Source organism: Sinohyriopsis cumingii, chromosome 17 (genome assembly GCF_028554795.1).
Source record: "Sinohyriopsis cumingii isolate HCF-2022 chromosome 17, ASM2855479v2, whole genome shotgun sequence".
Taxonomy (NCBI): domain Eukaryota; kingdom Metazoa; phylum Mollusca; class Bivalvia; order Unionida; family Unionidae; genus Sinohyriopsis; species Sinohyriopsis cumingii.
The window spans coordinates 90979595-90999651 of record NC_142977.1 but is presented as its reverse complement, the minus strand read 5'-3'; the positions used below and the strand labels follow the sequence as shown (position 1 = coordinate 90999651).

Below are 20057 nucleotides of genomic sequence, written 5' to 3'. Positions count from 1 at the left end.
CATTTTACATAGTTTTATATGTTGCTGTTGCTCTTCTTTTTCACCGCATTATAGGCTATACATAGTGTAATCAGCCCCGGTGGGATAAATTGGACATATTTAGATAGATCTGATCTTTTATTCCCAATTCCCATTTGTTTATTGAATTAAAAATGGCCACCAAAATGTTTATAGAAATAGTAAAAACAAATACTTTTAGAAGACGCAGTAAGGAAAAATTACCACAGGGAATTAGTAAAGACAATACTAAACAAGAATTTCATTGTTTAGCATAAAGTGACATTTTAACATGCTGTCATAAAAAATATGAAATTGCATACACCATATGTAAAGTGCACCAACTATTTTTTAAAGGTTGATATTAAACATACTGCTACTGTAGAAGCTGGATTTGAAAGAATGTCCATGTTCATCTGATACCTGGGATGGTTGCAATAACTGCAAAAGATCTTTCCTTCACTAAGTTCAAGTCATGGGTCATTATCCACCCAAAGTAGCTGAAAGTTTCTGTATCTCTTAGGTGGTATTTTTTACCATCCTCTGGCTTATGTCTGGTAGAAGAAATAGCTACCCAGTAGCAGCCTTTATACAATGTATCACTTTATTTGAATCTTTATTATTACCTTCCTTGCAAAACTAAATTAGTAAATTCATTTTATCCATATAAAAGAGATCCTCTTGCATGGCAACTACTTTTAAAATGATTGTAACTCATATTTTGTCATTTAAGTATAAACAGCTGCATAATTGGCATAATAATTTGCTTCAAACACAATACTGCATGTGGACAGCTGATGCTCTGTATATTCAACTGAAAACTTAAAAAATCATAACTGTTATTTAAATTAAAAAAAACTCATTAAGAAATTCAACACTAAAGACAGTAAAATGCCTTTCAATAATTTAATTGCACCAATATGCCCAAAATGAAATCATTAGTGTTTTGTGTTGCCTATATGTAACAAAACATAAATTCTGCTTCAAACTCTCCTAACTAATCATTCTGGTTGGTTTTATATTCTTTGACTGGCTGATAAGTCAGCCCATAGCCCAATATGCTGTAAAGCAAATGTCATCACACACAACTGTTGTCAATTAACTTATGGCATGTGCTATATATCATAGGATGCATGAACGAATGAATGGAAAAAAGGCTGATTTTTAAGAGCATGAAGTGGCCAGATTAATGTAGATAATTTGATTAGAGTATGAAAATTAGTACTTGCCTAACTGGTTTTAAAATATTAAAAAACCTTGTCTGGAACAAGCCTGCTATAAGTTTGCATGCCTGAATGCAAAGATTAATAGTTTGGATTTTAAGCCCTGTGCATATATTCTAAAGAAACTTGTGAGTAAATTTTCTACTTTTATCTTTACTTGGTTGACATTTTTGCCAATTAGTACATATTGTTTATTAGTATATGCAACAAAGACTCAGTCATTGCTGTGTGCTATTGATAAAGATGTTCATATCACTATCTTAAGGAATACACAAGTACAGAGGTATTTATGAATTCAACTCAAGCAGTTTATGAGTTCTAGCTATAAAGCTTCAGTTCATTTATGTTGGCTTACTATGCAACTCCAACTACCAGTATGTGAGTACTGCAAGTCAACTTGATATATATTAAAAGTCAATCATGAATTAACTGGTGTCCACTGACTTTTTAAGATTTATTGTCCCATAAATATTAAAGCCTAAAGACTGTAGAGAAAAATGGAGATTATAATTCTCATATATCAACAGAAGCACTCCTGCCCCCTCACCCTTCCCTCCACTGCCTCACATTTTTGCACCCTAACCTATACCATGGGCAATTTTTATGAACTCCATGACTCAGAAGGTGCAATGTGTGTAAAGTCTCCCAAATTTGTGTACTGTGGCAAACTTGTAAGCTTTTACACTGCTTTTGTTCCTTTATTCAATTTTTTTGTTCTAGCAATGATTTACAGCCTAGTGCAACAACTTTTGTACATGATCTTTTTTATACAAGGCTAGAACTTTCTTGGAATTTGATAGGTCAGCAGTTTCTGGATCTGCAAACCACTGGCAAAATATAACCTCTGGGGCAATATAACTTTGATGGTAAGGCAAGTGGGTTGGTTTGGTTTCATATCTTGTTATATTGATTTTACAACAGCTGATATGCTGACAAATATGATCGCTTTGGCCATTCTGAATTTTTACTCAGAAAATACCTCTTCATCCAAGAGATTGTTTTGAAAATATAGTTTTATTTTCTTACCTGCAGTTACCAAGGACAGAATGCATTTTAATTATGATAGTAATCATGACTCTGAGAATGAGAATGGTAAGGAAATGGCATATGAATTGAGACCATTCCAGTTCAATGAAAGGGCTGTCAGATCTGAGACTAGTGAAAAAAAGTTTGTAAACTTGGCATTCCACCACAGAAAATCTGAAACCAGAAGGCAAAAGTCTGTGCACCTGTTTCTCGCTTGCCTTCTGATGTAACTTATGATGGTTAAGTTGTCCAAAAGATGGAAAATTATGTTTTCAGATAATGTCTCCCTGCAAGATTGGAAGTTACTCCTTATTGCCTAAATTTCCATAAGATTGATATGCATGAATTGCCCATGAAGGGGACAAATTCCCTTCACTCCTTGAAAAGAAGGTTTCAGGTTTTCAGTCATAAGTACATCCATGCAGACTGTGATTTCCAGCAGTTGATCTTGCAGTGGGATGCCTGCAATAAACCAAGTGAGGTCCTCCAATTGTTAAAATGGGACCTCCTGAAGTCTGAATTTTTTATCAGCTGGTTTTGTGGGTAAAATTTCACTCACCATTATAATAGGAGGATCATCTGCAGGAGTCTCTTGAGCAAACAGCCCAAAACAAGATGGCTGCACTGTAACCAGCAATGATGAATTCCCAGGCTGAATTTCAACTCCCCAAGGAAGACACCACCAATACGATCTTTAAAGCCCATTCTTGAAGAAGACAAACTTGATTCATAGTGGCTTAGAAGTCAATACCTTGATGAATTGAATGCTGGGAATGAGAACTGACTTGTCCTTGTTGAAAACTAATCAGAGCCAAAGCAGGTGTGAAACAAGGAATATCATGTCTTGGAAAAAAAATACTGCTCACCTGAAAAATCTGTAAATGTTCATCAGGCTGTTTCTTGTAATGGAGATGAGGTTGGTTCTAAAATGTGACACAATGCAGTCCTTGATTCTTGACATAGGGACTGAGATGCAGACTGAAGTGAATGCCCACAGAAGACAGATGGTATTCCTGTATGCAAATCTCAGGAATTTTGAGAAGACTCAAGAATGGGAATAGGAAGATATGCATCATGGAGGTCTCATCTGAATGCAATATCTCCCACCTGAATAGTGATGAGAAATGAACTCTGCATTTCCATTCTGAACTTGGGTGCCCAAATGTGTTGGCTGAGACAGCTTAGTTCTTAAAGACAAAGACCAGTGAGTATATGTTGAAATCAATCTTTACTGCACACTTTTCAAAGGAAGAGTGTTTATTTCCTAATGCAGAACACCGCATTTGTATGGATCTCTTTGCAGGTTATCTGCAGTAAGAGAAGCACTTGATAGTGGTAGACAGCTGCTGAATGTATCAAGACCCTTAGTGACGAATTCAAAGACTCATGAACTGTCAAGAAAGAGTTTCTTCTGCAGTAAAGTTTTGAAGTATAACCTACCCCACCCCCATCCCTCTCTCGCTGGATCAGTAAAGGGTGACAGGAGAATAGCATCATCTTCTTTTGCAAGGCTTTGAACTAGTTTTTGTCTCTTTTGCAGCCTCTTTCCCGATTTCCTCTATGTGGTCAAGGAAAGGAGGCTGGATGATAGAAGCTGTGATCTGAGGATAGCATTATGATGGGCTTTTAGCAGTGCAGATGTGGATTGAAATGCATATTTTTCTGCAAGCCGAAGATTAATGTTATGTATATATCTAGATGCATTTTAAGGCATCTTACCACAAAAGTGGTTATATTGTGCCCAGTAAAGTTTGATAAATGTAAAACAGGATTCCACAAACTATAGTCAGATAAATCCTTCTAAACAAATGCAAACTAAAATACAACAGTAAATATGCTAAAATTCTGTAAAAGATATATAAAATAGAACATAAAAGTAACAATGACAAAAATAATCCATGGAAAAATCCTGAAAAACATGGCTAAAATTTGTTATATAAACCACATTCCATCAAAATGTGGTAGTACATCATCATACAATTTCTTCACTGAGTTCATATAAAAATACCTCTTTTTCACAGGGTATGCACTCTGGTTGAGGTTCACCCTTCAGGAGGTATGCCCAAGTCAGGTACTTATAGCCAATACATGATTGGCAGTTTCAGTTGCATTCAGTTTTGAATTCTATTTGCATTTAATCTACATTGAGTTTGCATTCCATTCCCATTTGCATTTCCTCTACCATCTGGTGGCTTTTTATTTATAGTATTCTTTCATTTTCACTCATTTGGTAACAAAACATAAATGTATCTACAGAAGTGTGGATTTCCATTTTCAAGATCATCACTGTAAAAGGGGAGAAGTACAGCTTGTCTTCTAAAAGGTATGCTTTAACAAAATACCAATGCATAACATACAAAACACTTGATTAAATTTATCCTAAATTAAAATATAACTACAAGGGTAAAAATACAGCTTTAGAGTGCCTGTCAATAAATTTTATTTCTTATTTTGTTTCATTTCAATAAAGATTGTACATATGAATCACCTGTAATGTCATCATATAAATTGTGGTTGGCTATTATGTCTGCCTTGACAACATGGGCTGAAAAATTATTAGTGTAAAGATTCCCATCCTGAAATATTGCAAGAAAAGGATGTCAACCATAGAAATTTAGTAACATTCATAATTCTGTGTTCTACATCTTGAATTTGCAGTTTTTTTTCACAATGCATTAATCATTACTTTTGCATTCATTCTGCATTTTATTCAATTTGTATTCACTCTGAATTTCATTTGCATGCATTTTGCATTCCAGAGGCATTCAAACTGCATTTTGTTTTGGAGTACATGGATAAGACGACAGAACATTTTGATTCTACAGTCCACGTATGATGGCTTTCCCTTCTGGGAGCTTGTAACCAAACAGAAAAAAAAAGAACCATACCTTTTGTGAAACTTTCAAATGCCTTTGGTATTGATTCAAGAGATTAACTTTCTAAAATGGTAGAGGTATATGAATGTGAATGGCAGAGGTTTCTGATTCTATATTGGACTAGGCTTATAACTGAGTATATACGGTAGAAATTAAATAAGCATTCATGACACAAAATCTGCTTCTTCCATCTGGATGCAGGTAATTGATATCCATACTTACCCCCTTTCTCTGCTAGTGCAACATTCTGCAATAAGAAAGCAAGAAAAAACTTCCATTCACTGGTCAACAATGCAAACCATAACTGAAATGACTTTCAACATTATACATTACACTGACTGTGTGCCAGTGACAGATTCTTTTCTGCTGAAGAATTTCCAATGCAAAACCTTCTCAAGGTCTAAAATGTTCCTCATTGTGTGTCGTCTTTGAAAAGAGTTCCTTGAAACATTAAATTTGAAGAAGCTTAATGACCTTATAAAGTTTAATAATCAAGTATATATACAGTCTTATTTCAAAAGTTTGGTCCACAAGGTTTCATTGAAAATGTGGGATTATTTAAAAACTATGATTACATTATGAATGTCTTCAAAATGTTTTAATGAAACAATTATCAAATAAGCAGAGGATTGGATCAGAATAACATAAATGTAAATTGCCTAAAATATATGTAATTTAAAGATATTAATAATTTCTGTAACACTGTACAAACAATATACCTCTGTACAAATACAGAGCAAACACTGTACAAACAATATACCTCTGTATGAATACACAGAGCAAACACTGTACAAACAATATACCTCTGTACAAATATACATAGCAAGTCTTGCAAAGCTTCACTGAAATTAGAATGTCTTGTTGACACTGATTCAGCAATAGTCATATATAAACTTGCTGACAGATTTCAAAATTTTTCTTACAAAGATATAAAAAAAACATATTTACCTTTAGTCTTACAGCAAATACTTTCATGTAACAACATCTTCTTTCTCTGCACATATCAGATACTGATACTGCACAGGCATTTCTTGATTACAGATTATTATAAATAAACATGGCATAAGCCCCAATAATTCTCCTTCTTCCATTCCTTCTTTTTACAAAAAATGTTTATTAATTCTGAAATAAGGATGTATGTCAAGTGACTTGAATTAGATGAAATATATGTGAATTTGTCTTTTGCACTGTTTAATGATTTTTTTTACAGCATTCCCACTCTTGGAACCAATTACAACTGTTGGCCATGATATCATACTACCAATAGTATTAATAAGGAAATTATTCCAGTATTTACCAAGATAACACTGGCTGGCAGCTAATTCTACTGGTAATTCCAGCATTGACTGGCAATAATACTGGTAACTCCAGTACAGACAGTCAATTCTACTGATAATTCCAGTAATGACAGTTAATAATACTGGTAATTCTAGTACTGAAAGCCAATTCTACTGACATTTCCAGTACTGACAAAAATACTGGTAATTCCAGCACTGCCCATAAGAATACTATCATTCAAAAAACAAACAACTCTCTAGGTCACATTGCCAGTAAAACTCAGTTTGGAACAATAAAACACCATTAATGTACATTTCTAGATCTTCAACTACAAAACTGTTATCTCCTACCATATATACTCACATATAGGTTATGTCCAACTGCAAATAACAGAGACCTTGATCTGCTGACACATCTACACCAAAAGATCAGGTCTATGTTGTTATTTGAAATGATTACTCCTAACAATCTGCATAGACAGAGATCTGCTGGTGCATTATGTGAAGGCAGATACAAGTCATTGCTATTTGCAGTTAGATCCAACTTACATGTGATTATATACAGTAATTCTACCAGTACATAAATTCCCTTTGTTACTAGGAAGTCTCTACTGCAAATATATTGTATTTGAATCAGTCTTATTTGGATTTATATGTACATAGGGGCAAGTAATGAATGGGATGCAATACAAATATTTTAAGAAGTCATCTTGATCACATAACAACATTGTTTTATAAATCTTAGGCTTCCATGAAAATGACCAATAATACGCTCTGATTCATTTTTAAAATGATGGGAAAAAAGACTACAATAAGTTTGCTTTAATGTTCATTTATGGCTGTTAAATGAGCACAATCTGGTCTTCATTTAGGAGGTCACTATTTCAAAAAGACATTTAAGGAGATCCCACTTTTATAAAATCAATTCTCACTGTGCACCTTAAACTGATATAATCATAACATTGTGATGTCACTTTTACCAGGTATATCATCAAACTTCAAAAATGATAAGACATAAAATGACATGGAAACACCTTCTGTTTCTTATTAAGTAATGAAAATCAAAAATCATCATACCATTTTGTTAACTGCAATAAGTTATTTGAAAGAATCCAACTTTTTCAAGTATATTCTTAACCAATCATTATACCTTAGGAGAACTTCTACTATCTCGAAAATCCAGCTCTCCCAGATTAAAACATTTCAGCTAAAATGCTAAAAGTTATCTGCCCACCTAGGTGGCAGTTAGAGTGATCTAAATTGATAGTGGGATTGGTGCCAAATCCTGTGAAAGTGTCAGTAACTAGTGGAAGCCATGGTCTCTATATTGATATCAGATAAGCATTACATGTATCAAAGACACATATCTTAAAAAATTGGTTTCTTCTTCAAAATATGTTATCCAATCATAATAGCTGAGGAGAATTGGTAAAAGGTGGAGGGAGATGTATCCACTTAAACCATACAGACCAACTCCAGTCACCCAATGTGAGTCAACTTCTAGGAAACCCGACTGGAAAATAGGAGCACCTTCTAAAATGAAACATTTTTTGTCCCTCAAATCCTGAGGAAGTCATGAAGCTGCATCTTTATGAAGCTGCTGAATGACCCAGGAAGGTAACCTTTTGCACTATGGATATAGGTCCCACTAGATCGAGTTTGAACCTTTTAGAATGAAAGATCTCCAAGATAAAAATTGGAGAAGTGTACTCAGATGTTCATCCCACAACAAGGGTAATAACAGATAAAGGGCAGTTTTGCAATGAGGTGAGATGCAAAGTAAATTCGTTGGTTAGGGATTATTTCCCACATCCAGAATAAGTAGTCAACTTTATGCAATTAGAAAGTGTCCATATTAATGTATCGTCCTTTCCCTCTTTGAGGTCAAGAAGAGATGTGATCTCCATCAACACACCAGCTCATTTGACTTAAGTACCACTTCAGAGATTTTTACTGGGTCCTGTAGATTACCTTGAGATAAAGTGTCCAGAGTAGACAGGAATTATTACCAAAGTCTGATTACCTAAAACTGGTAGTCCGTTCTTGGCAATGAATGCAAGGGACATCATCAGTGAAACTGACCCATCCTCTCAAAACTGCACGCAGATGGGTCCACCAATAGGACGTATATTTGCTGATTCTGCCTGCCATTCACCAATGCAGTGAGAAGGCAGAACTTATATGAGAGGTAAACCAATGAAGTTCTTGTTCAGCCAGGTTAGCACCCATGATAAATTCCACAAGGATTCAATGTCATTAGACATATGTAATCAAAATTGAACAGAAGATTAGATATGTCATTGGTTTATCCAATATTCTCTCTTCCATGATAATCCAGTGTGCCAGTGATAATGGAATGGTAGAGTTTGTGATTGGCGCTGTTTCTCATTGAAGAACCAACAGAGGTTAGCTATTGAGGTATGGATGCATGCAGTGGAATAAAGTGTTCTTTTGTGAACCACTGTGAGCACATATTTCATTGCCTCTGTTCACCTTTAAGGTGGAGGGGCCATATCACTTGAATGATGCTTCACCACATTTTGTGAGAACTGTTTATTCCTATGGGCATATTTTAATAAGATCCAAACATGCAGGTTCAGTAACTCTGGGATGGGATGAAAAACCTGCCTTCGTGGTTGCTTAAAGCAGATGAGGGAATATCTCAATTCCTGGTGATTCTGCTGAGCAACAACGAGGTTGATCCAAGATCTTCCATTTTAGCATAGTAATCAGGATGTTTCTTTTGCTTCCTGTATCACCTCTGGAACCTGTGGTATTGGTGGAGTGTATACATTTGGCCATTCCAATCAATGGAAAGAGCATCTATTATCTGGGCCTATTGGATCCAGGAGTAGTGAGACAAATGTTGGAACTTTGGTATTCCACAGGTAAATCCCACTGGGCACCTATTGAGTGAATACTGAGGAATGAAGAGACAATTCCGTTTGTATCAGTTCTTGTGGGACAACAAATCCTCCAATACATTAGCCAGTCAAGCATATGTAAAACTTGGATGTGGATTTGTCATTCAGAATACCACTTTACAAAATCCCAAACAAGAATACAAAGATCTGGGCACTTGGTTTGGCTTTGCCATTTGAGGTAAGTCACAACAGTGGAGTTGTCGGTCATAATGAGATCTCCATTCCATGTAGGTAGTCCAGTCACCAATGAAAAGCTTTTGACCAGTTTTCATTTTCAGAATGTTGATATGTAAATAATGATCATGAGGGGTCCACACTCCACTGGCATCCCCAAATGGTAAGAGACCTGGCATCCCCAAATGGTAAGGGACCTGGTCCCTCCAGTTCTCTGTGTTGCATCCATATAGATCGTAATTGCAAGAGGTCGTACTTGCAGAGGTATCCCCAACTTGTGGCCAATGATATTTCCCTACCTTTGAGATGGAACCTCACAGTATGCAGATTGTGAAAGTTGGTCTAATAGTCAAAAGTTCAGCCTCCATTTGGACCATAGAATAATTGTACTGTAATCCCAAGAAGGAGACCTGGGACTAAGACATCCAGCAGGCAAAGGAATTCTCTAGTGGATGGATTGTTCTGTATTGTCATGGATTCCACCATTGTAATAATCCTTGTTCCTGGAGAAGACATACTCTGTTTCCTTGAATTTTGAGTTTTGGACACAGATGACTGAAATCTTCAAATAGTATGTGGTTGGAGACATCCTTGTTGACAGGGAGACTGAGAAAGAGAATGAGGGTAACAAGTAATATCATGTCTTGCTCCAAGTTATAACTAACTGTCTGTTCTGTAGCCTGTTGTTTTTTTAGTAGGCAAAACACATGAGTTTGAGAAGGCATGCGGGTGCGAATGATTGTATAGTAAAAAGGACATCCTTTAGAACCCATTTTTGCATTCCAATGTGTACCTAAAAGCATAAATGAGTTGAAAGAAGCACTTAGGATGATGACCAAGTGCAGAGTGACGTGTTTGTAACTGAAGGAACTGTGGAAAGGAGGAGGTACACTAAACATGATACCAAGTCCCTCAGAAACCACTCACTGGGTCCATATGTTGTGATGGAAAATATTCCCCATCTGGAAGTGAAAGATTGGAACCTCCCCCTACCAGAATTTGTGACAAGTGGGCGGGGGGGGGGGGGGGGCATGAAAGTGATGTCATTTGAGATAGGGAGGATCTTGTAGAGAGAAACCCTGCTTAAAATGATCGCCCTCCATTTGCTCTTTTCCACTGGAGAACTGTGATTTGTCATTTTGGTATGACTGCTTCCAAGTGGCCTGTGCTGTAGGGATGTCCCAGCAACCTTTTGCTGACTGCCTTACAAATCCTTCTGCTGTGGCTGAGACTGTGAGGGATACAAAGAATATATCCTTGGTGTCTAGATGTGAATTCCATGAACCTGATCATTTAAGAGAGATCAGATAATTTAGGCTGCAAGCATCATTAAGACATGTGGCTGTAGAGAGCATTGCATCTTGTTCCACCAGTCATAAGTTTGTAGCTGTTGTTATAGTATGTTGGGTCTCTGTGTTTACAAAGTAGGCCATTGTATACACAGGTTCCCTTGCAAGTCAGGTGAGATTTGGGGTCAGAGAAAGTAAGCAGTGTTGTGCCTAATGAAAGATTGCCATTGATATTAGATGCAATGCTGATAACAAGGTCACGTTATGAACCAACTGATGAGGATCCAAATGGAAAACTGGGGTTTGGTTTTTTTCTGGTTTGCATAACCACCACTATCAATCTGAAAGATGTCTGCAAGAAAAAACATCATTAAACACTGACAACTTGTAACTCTGTCATATTGTGAAAGCAACTGAAAGTAGATTGTTCCATAGTCGCCTAATGATGGAACTGTAGACTAGACAGGTGTTATTGAGGAATGAGGACAGAACTCCAATGAGAGAGGATGTACAACGTCTTCAGTCCAAACCTGTAAGGCTCAGATTTCATGTAGCATAGTAAGAGCTAACAACAAGAAGGAACTCAACAGCAAGTTTTGTCATTTTTTGATTAAGGTAGTGAAGCCATTGTCTCTTGAGCTACCTGCGAAGTACATGGAGAAGAATACTGAGGATGGTGGCTCACTACACTTGCAGCTTTATGAATTAGATCCCATTACTTCTAAGGTGTCATTAAATAGAGGTACTATGCAGGTTAGATTGATCCATGAGAGTGCCTACAAAAACTGGACATTGTTGAAAGGAAGTGCCTAGCAGCACTCAGTGGATTAAAGAGTTCCCATATAGACTTAACATCATCTGTAGCAAGTGCCTAGCTGTGCTATGCAGGTTAGATTGCTGTTATAACTGTGTTCATCAACTGGATTACTGGGTACTGAGTCACTAACCTGGGCATCATAAACAGGAAGTGCCTAGTAGCACCATGTGACTTGTGGAACTGGATAACTTCTGGTGGCTGATAATATATGATTGATGGCCAGATGTGATCAGAGTTATATGGCCAACTACAGTCATTAAGAAACGTGGCCATCTTAGCTGGCATTAAGTCCAGTTCTTGAGGTTGGGATGGGGTATGGGATGTTAATTCACGTAGCTGGTTCATAATTCTGATATGCAAGGTGGTAACTTAGGCTACCGCTTCTCTCTTTCTCACTCCCCAGTAAAAATGTTATGGCTTCAAACCTTTGTGTGCAAGCTGATAATTTCTTCATTCATCTGTATATGCTTCTGCACCTTCCCCATTAGTACTCGTACAAATGCCACCCATTGATTATTGTCCATAATATTCAAGTCTGTCATGTGTTCCAACAATGACAAACTGAGAAAACTACACATGAAGAGTGGTTTGTCAGACTGTTCTCACCAATGGTCTAAAAGTGTAAGCCAAAACAGAACAGACAATATATGTATGCTGTGCAGATAGATCCTGCTTTATGAATTTTGGAATGTCCAAAAATAGCTACACACTGTAAAATTACATGTAAAAGGATGCTCTTTGCTATTAATACTTATGAACTGGACACTCAATAATCAATTCCAGTAACAAGTTATCAGAAGTAAGGCCAGGTAACATCAATGAAACATCACTTATAGCAACTACATGTACTTGTAAGAACTGGACATTATGTGAAAACCAGGTGTAGAAAACTTACCTGTATATACACACAAAACCTGCACACAAGAATGGCACAAAAGCATTGTTTTTGATACTTACAGAGTAGATGTTACCATATACATTGTGAGACAATTTTACCTGTATGAAAGGCCCAACGACGTTTCATACAGGTAAAAACAGAATGAGCCAATTTACCTGTATGAAAGGCCCAACGACATTCCATACAGGTAAAAACAGTAAAGTGTCACATATAACTATGAAATGTACACTAAGATAAGATAATAAAGAAAACTTACCTGTATGCATCAAAATGCAGTAGAAATTACACTGCAATAATCAATGAGTTTTCTACATCATGCACCAGACCTACACTTATTAATACAGTTATAGCAGTGTCAACTGACACCACTGTGACCGGTGCAGGTATGTACCAAAAGCGCCTAAATGGTGGGTGAAGGTAGCAAAGTGAAAAACACAATAAAAGTTTGTCACTGATGACAGGAAAAACAGAAAAGTTGGAAATTTAATGATGGAGTATCCTTCCCTTCAAATGTGAAACTCCTCCAACTTGATTTAAGGCTTGCATGGATTTTACATGGCATTTCTCTCTGTAGAGAGCATACTAATGAGCATGAGGGTAAGTAGTAACTAGCAATTTCATGGAATTTGGCACAAATTCCAAAAGTGGAAGTCACTCTATCTAAAAGCCACCTAGGTGGACAGATTAACTTTTAACATTTTAGCTAAAAAATTTAATCTGGGAGGGCTGGATTTGCAAGGTATTAGTTTTCCTATAGCATTATGATTGGGTAATGTATCTGAATTTGAAATTGAAAAAGTCAATGAAAAGTAAAAGAGACCCTTTAAAATCTTATGGAATTACAACCTGCCTAAATCAGCCAAGCAAACTTTCAGAAAATTGATGTGATCTCAAGAACTGTGTCATCATGAAAAAATTAACTCTATAACATATACTTCTATTTTTTAAAACAAAGAGTGCATGATATTTAATCTGTGCAAATTTGACACATTTTTTTTAAAATTATTATTTTATGGCTAATTTACATTCAATAAACTCAATGTAACTAATGTACAGGTGTTTTGTCAATGTTTAAAAATTCATCAAGTTGAGATTTCTCTAGAAAACGATTGAGCTCCTGGTTCAAAATTAATTATTTCCTACTTTTTAGAACTTTCCTAATTATAAGATGTTATTTTAATTCAGGCAGATGAGTGTTTAAATTGAATGACAGATAGCCTTTGTTACTTATGCCAAATAATTTAACACTGATACAGTTTGTCTGCCTTTTACAAGAAATGGTCCAAAAAGAATGTTTTAAGATCTGTTTAAGAAAAGGTTAGGGACCAGAAAAGGACATTATAAAATGGCTGAAATAACAATGGCAAAATTTTATACTGTTTGCTTTTAGCTTGCTACTGTAATTTCAATTAAATTTTGTTAATGTTCCATGGTAATTTTAAATAATAGTTAAACAAGATTTCAGTGGGTCACTACTTGTGTGATGAATTGTCTAAAAATGCAATGAAACTTTCCTAACCCAGTCTAGACTACTTTAGTGCCAAGAAGACCATTCTACTGCTAAACGAATCTCCATGTACTTACTACTTCATAAAATGGTCAAATATTTTGGTCCTGATGAAGACTGGGTCAGAAAGTTTAGCTGTTGAGTGGAATTACTAATCTTGGCACAGAGGCATGTATTTTTTATGTAATGGAAACTTACCGTCTTGTGCTTGCTGCCATCAAGATGCATCTTATAGGTGATAGGGCCCGTGCACAACACATCACACAACTGAAATACCCCAAAAATATTTACATTCCTGCTGTGTTTACATGTGATATATTTTGCCAAGTCATAATTTTAATAAGGGCCGTCAGAAAGGACTGATGCTCTATTGGGTACATAGAACTAAAGGAATTCAAGATATGAACATTTCTTACCTTTAACCGCTGGTTGTTGAAACCATCTCTGATATTCTTCAGCGATAGCAAGATTTTCAAATTAACTACCATGGTGGACATAGTGAAGATCAGATTTGCACTATTTTTATTTAGGACATGTCATAATGATCATTCATTCAGGAGAAGTAGGGACAGATTTTCAAGACAGAGATTGTGGCAGCCATACTGGATGAATGACTGGCACCATTTTCATTTAAGACCAACAAAGTATCAAAAAATGTTTATTAGTGAGGACCCTATGTTGATATGGCATACACTTGGAAGGAATAGATATAACAATATTTTCAAGATGGCTACCCCAGTGGCCATACTGAAAGTCAGTTTGCATCATTTTCATTTTGGACCAACTAGACTGAATAAGAACACTTCTAACAAAAAACCCATGTTGATATGATTTTCTACTTTGGAGGAGTACAAATAACAAGATTTTCAAGATGGCTGCCATATTGGAAATCAGATTTGCACAATTTAAATTTAGAATCAACAAAATGTCATAAGACTTTGATGAAACCATCTGTTTATAAGGAGTAGCATTAACAAGATTTTCAAGAATATATATGAAGCATTTCATGTCAATCCTCAAAGTAGTTTAGGGGGAGCAGCAATAACAAACTTGTTTTAACTGTATATGACAGTCAAGAGACCGTCCCTCAGGTTATCCTGGCATCTGGTATAGCATTTATCTGCAATTCTTGTTATGGTTGTTACTTTACAAGCTCTTTAGTGGTCATGTGTGCATGCATGTGTGTGATTAGGATTTTTAACGTAGCTTTCACAATTTTTCAGTCATATCACTACGATGTCTGCAGTTTGGCAGTTTATAGTTCTAACCCACAACCTCCTGCTCCTGAGGTGGACACTCTAACCACTAGGCCACCGGAGCAGTCTTTAGTGGTCATGCCATGTTAGCAACATTAGGATCATGGAAGACCAGAATCTCAAGTCCAGCTTACCTAGAGTAAACATTCCATGAGTCACACAAATGTCACCAGCATTTGACTCCAGTTAGACCAGAGATTTATCAACAGTCACACGCATGTTAGCAGTGTATGATTCTAGAAGACCATGTTTTGTGTCAAGTTTTTATCTAGAGTAAAACCAACCATGAGTCACACAAATATCAGTAGCATGTAATGCCAGTGAGATCAGTAACCATGAGTCACACATGTTAACAGCATGCAACCCTGTAAAGACACGTGTCTTGTGGACAGTTTTCTTACAGTAAAGCAATCAAATGTTACACACATGAGCAGCATGTGACCCATGAAAGACCTGTGACTGTGGCCAGTTTAGCTACAATGAATCAACCAAAAGTCACACACATGAGCAGCATGTGACCCAGGAAAAACCTGTGACTGTGGCCATTTAGCTACAGTGAAGCAACCAAAAGTCACACACATGAGCAGCATGTGACCCAGGAAAAACCTGTGACTGTGGCCAGTTTAGCTACAGTGAAGCAACCAAAAGTCACACACATGAGCAGCATGTGACCCAGGAAAAGACATGTGAAAGTGGCCAGTTTAGCTGCAGTGAAGCAACCAAGAGTCAATAAAAGTTGCTGCTAACAAAAGTAAAGACATGAATTAATACCATTTCAGTCTTTAACCCTTTATCTCATGCAAGCGCCTCTGGACGCCTCTTTTCCATTTGCATGGAAGTGCCTTTTGACACCTCTACTCCATTCCCATGGAAGCGCCTTTTGGCGCCTGCTGTAAACATCAGCCTTTTCAAGTGGGTTTTCGCAGCGCCACATTCGGGGAAAAACCCCTATTATATACTACATTCATTTCTGTGAATGACCATTACGTCAGATCATGTGGTCACTGTTTATGCTCTGATTGAAATCTGCTATTTAAAGTAACTGGGTCGTATTCTCCACTCTCAAAAATGGAGGTCACGGATTTCATTCAGTACTTACAAAGCTTTCAAGATTAGAATCACAACTACGAAAGCTTCAATAACTTAGGTAAAAGCTCTGATATACTGATGTAGGCAGCAAATAGTTTTTATACATTATCAAATTCAGATGACTTAGTGATGTAGACACCGACCAAAAACTTGTAAATTTCGAGTATGAGAAACAGCAGCTATGGTTTGTGGTCACAAAGCTTCACTGACTTGACGGTGAACGAGTTCTCTCAAGATTTAAAGCACGTAAAAAATTCTTCCATGAACAATAATTACACAGCTATAATGATTGGACTTCACTCTTTAATTTTTCCATACATAATAGATGTGTACCAAAAATGTCAAATGGTTAAAATTGCTGTTAAATGTAACATACACGACATTGCTTAATAGTTAAAAGGCAGGCCTATGTGTATGGAGCCAAATAGGTAACAGGTGTTCTATTTATAGCACACTGTACTGGGTAACTTTGCTCTATGAGGTAACGGGTTAAGTACTAAAGAGAAAATCAATTAGTACTCAGATGAATACTCACACTTTGAGAATTATATTTTAGAGCATCAGAATGTGAGAGATTATAACAACAGTTTGAATTTATGGTGTAAATAGTCAACTTCAATAAGGAAATGAAATTGACACAACTGGTAATCACATCAATGAAACATTACCTGAAATTACAAAGCCTCATTAACCCTTTAAAATTTTAGCAATTTTCATCTGAAATATGAGTCCAAAACATATTTTGGGAGCTGCTTCTGAATATATCCAAATAAATCTGCATCCAAGTGTATTTCATTTGGCCTGATGCCTAGTTGTGTTAGAAATGTTCTTTTTCATTGACTACCGTATATACTCATGTATAAGTCAAATAAGTTAGGAAAAAATAAAGCCCTGGAAGAAGAGGGGCCTGTTTATCCGCAGGCCAATGTCTAAACTTGACAGTTTTTAAGTCTTTTTGCTGACTTCTGTAATGGCTGTAAATCTTGGGACATGAAAAAACAATTTTGTCCATGTGCTAAGACAGACGGGTGAAAGCTGGAGTTCTTTTCTGTAATACCACCCATTTTGGTGCAGCTTAAATGACACTACAGAGCTTGGAAGTAGGGTACTACCTTCTGATGCACAAATGTGGCACCAGGGGTTAATGAGTTAAGCAACAAATATGCATTTAAATTGAGACTAAATATATTTTAAAAAATAACTTATGCAAAATGCAAACAGAATTAAAAAACTGTCACAGTTAGAAATGCTGTATGCTATTTATTTTTTGCAAAACTTCAATAAGCTAAAAGACTCTAAATACAAACTTGTCATGAGGGTCTAATTCATAAACATGACTTGCCTGTAAATGCTGTGCTGAAAGAAGAAAAAACCTCTTTGAAATGTACCTTGCAGTGGTATGGGACAGAAATCTGTTCCCTGACAACATCATTAGGTGTGTAGTCTCGCTCCTTGACTGGAATTTTCATCGGCTTCTGCTCCTTGGGCTCTGAAGCCTTCCTGTTATCCTCTGTATTTTTATTGCCATCTTTACCTTTAGCACACCCTGCCTCACCTCAGAAAAAAATGAAGAACTTTAAGTAAGATTCAACATTTTGGTTAATGTAACTAACATGGTTGTCACTGAATATTGATGGAGGGCTGTGAATCCAGCCCTAACATGGTGACTGCCATTTCTGGGACGTGCCATGCCTCCCTGGGTGCTATCTTGTCTTAAATCTCTAGAGGTTTAATTCTACGTGTGCATTTCAGGCATGAACTTCACATCATTCACCCCTAGTTTTCACTTGCAGTGCTAATATTCCCTTAATACAATGATGGAGTGTATAAATATGCTCTCATGTGAGTCTACTGTGTTTCAAATGTCTTGACAGGCAGTTAACACCCTGCTCTGACAAGTGATCTGGGAACATCAATAGAACTCTGTAATCCATCACATTCAACTAGGAGGCTTTTAATCTCATTACCAACTCCTTAAACATTCTTCTTTACTAAACATGGCACTTTCCTAAAGATGTTGTTTGGTTTTGTGAGGTTTAACACCATTTTTAACACACAATAGGCTAAAAGGCGACAGGAAGAAAAACCCTGGAAAGTTTTCTTGCATACTCAAGGGTTGAGATGAGACTCAAACTCATGCAGACAGAAGTGAGATGTGCCATTGATCTGTAAAGGACAACACATTAGACCACTTTGCCACCTGAACCCCCTTAAGAAAAGAGGGACCCTTTTAGTTGAGTCTGTTTTTTGATTGAGCTAAGTAATATAAAGTAACATAAACCCATTCACTAAGCTTTATAGAAACTTGATGAGAAATAGTCACTGAGTGGTTACTAACTCAGCCAATCTGATGATGTTGTTGTTGTAGGGTTTAACATCATTTTTTCAGCACACAATAGACTATACATGGCGGCCAGTATTAATGGTGGAGGAAGAACCCAGGAAAACCCTGGATAGAACCACCGACCCACGAGAAGCTACTGGCAAGTTTTTCTCACATACCCACATTAGCCGAATCCGAGACTCAAACCCACGCAGACAGAGGTGAGATGGCAGTGATCCGTAATGAAGAGCGCTTTAGACCACTAGCCACTCATGACCCCGCCAATCAGATGAAATGTATTTCAATATGCAGTTCACTTATTACAGCACCTATCTATGACAATGAAAATATAAGCTTATGGTAGAAAAATATCTGACTGTAACTCAGTCTCTAGAATAGTAACAAGCTTAGCCAATCAGATATCAGATATAAGTTTATATCATAAATATGCATGGATCTTCCTCATAATAAAACAAATCCAACAGCTTGATAACATAGGACTCAAATTCAATTTAAATCTATCAGAAATATTGTTGCTGGTCACATCAATAATGTGCATCAATTTCACCCACAAATCATACTCAACCAAGATCTTAATGATACTGGCCTATTTACAAATTGTTATCACATTCCGACACAAACAATATATTTTAGCTTGATGATAGAAACATCAGATATAAGTGGAAAGACACTCTGCCAATCACATGCAAGAATGCCTGCCAATCACATGCAAGAATGCCTGCTTAACATGCAGATCAATATTCCTCAAATCTATTTACCAATCATGATCAGAAATAAAGTCACTAAAATGTTGACCAATCACATGCAAAATCACTTCATTAATAAGATCTTGCAATGTAAGTGTTCTCATCCAAGATCTTAATGAATGAATCCTATTGACCAAGTCTGATGAAAATCGTGTCATAAATACAGTCTTTAAAGTAGTGACAAGCTCAGGCACCAATATGCAGGATAACCTTGTAAATCTGCATGGCTCTCTTGATATATATCTAAATCTGGATCAAATTAGCCTATATATTAAGTTTGATCAAAATCAGATACAAAATTTCAAGCCAGATAAAATCAGATCAGAAATATGGCTTACTGAAAGGTAACAAGCTCAGTCAATCAGATGCACAGTAACCTCATTAATATGCATGAATCTTGCTCATTAGTGAAATGTCCAAGATCTCAATGATATAAACTAAACACATATAATTTCAAATTTGATCAAAATGAGATCAGAAACCCATTTTTCTTATTAAAATATGTTTCTTCAAGAATACTTAGCCAATCATAATACCTTAGGAGAACTACTACTATCTCGTAAATCCAGTGCCCCCCCATAGATTACTTTTAGCTAAAGGGAGCAAAAAATATG

General features: G+C 36.4%; 1 protein-coding gene across 1 annotated transcript in view; it reads right to left on the bottom strand.

The window, feature by feature from the left end:
- Positions 1–20057, bottom strand: part of LOC149779408 (uncharacterized) — a 129742-nt gene that overhangs the window by 71224 nt on the left and 38461 nt on the right. Inside the window, exons 7-9 of the mRNA XM_089940071.1 lie at positions 17742–17908; positions 14207–14275; positions 5345–5369 (exon numbers count right to left, since the gene is read on the bottom strand). Coding sequence (XP_089796197.1) covers positions 5345–5369; positions 14207–14275; positions 17742–17908 — 261 coding nt within the window. The remainder of the gene's footprint in view (positions 1–5344; positions 5370–14206; positions 14276–17741; positions 17909–20057) is intronic.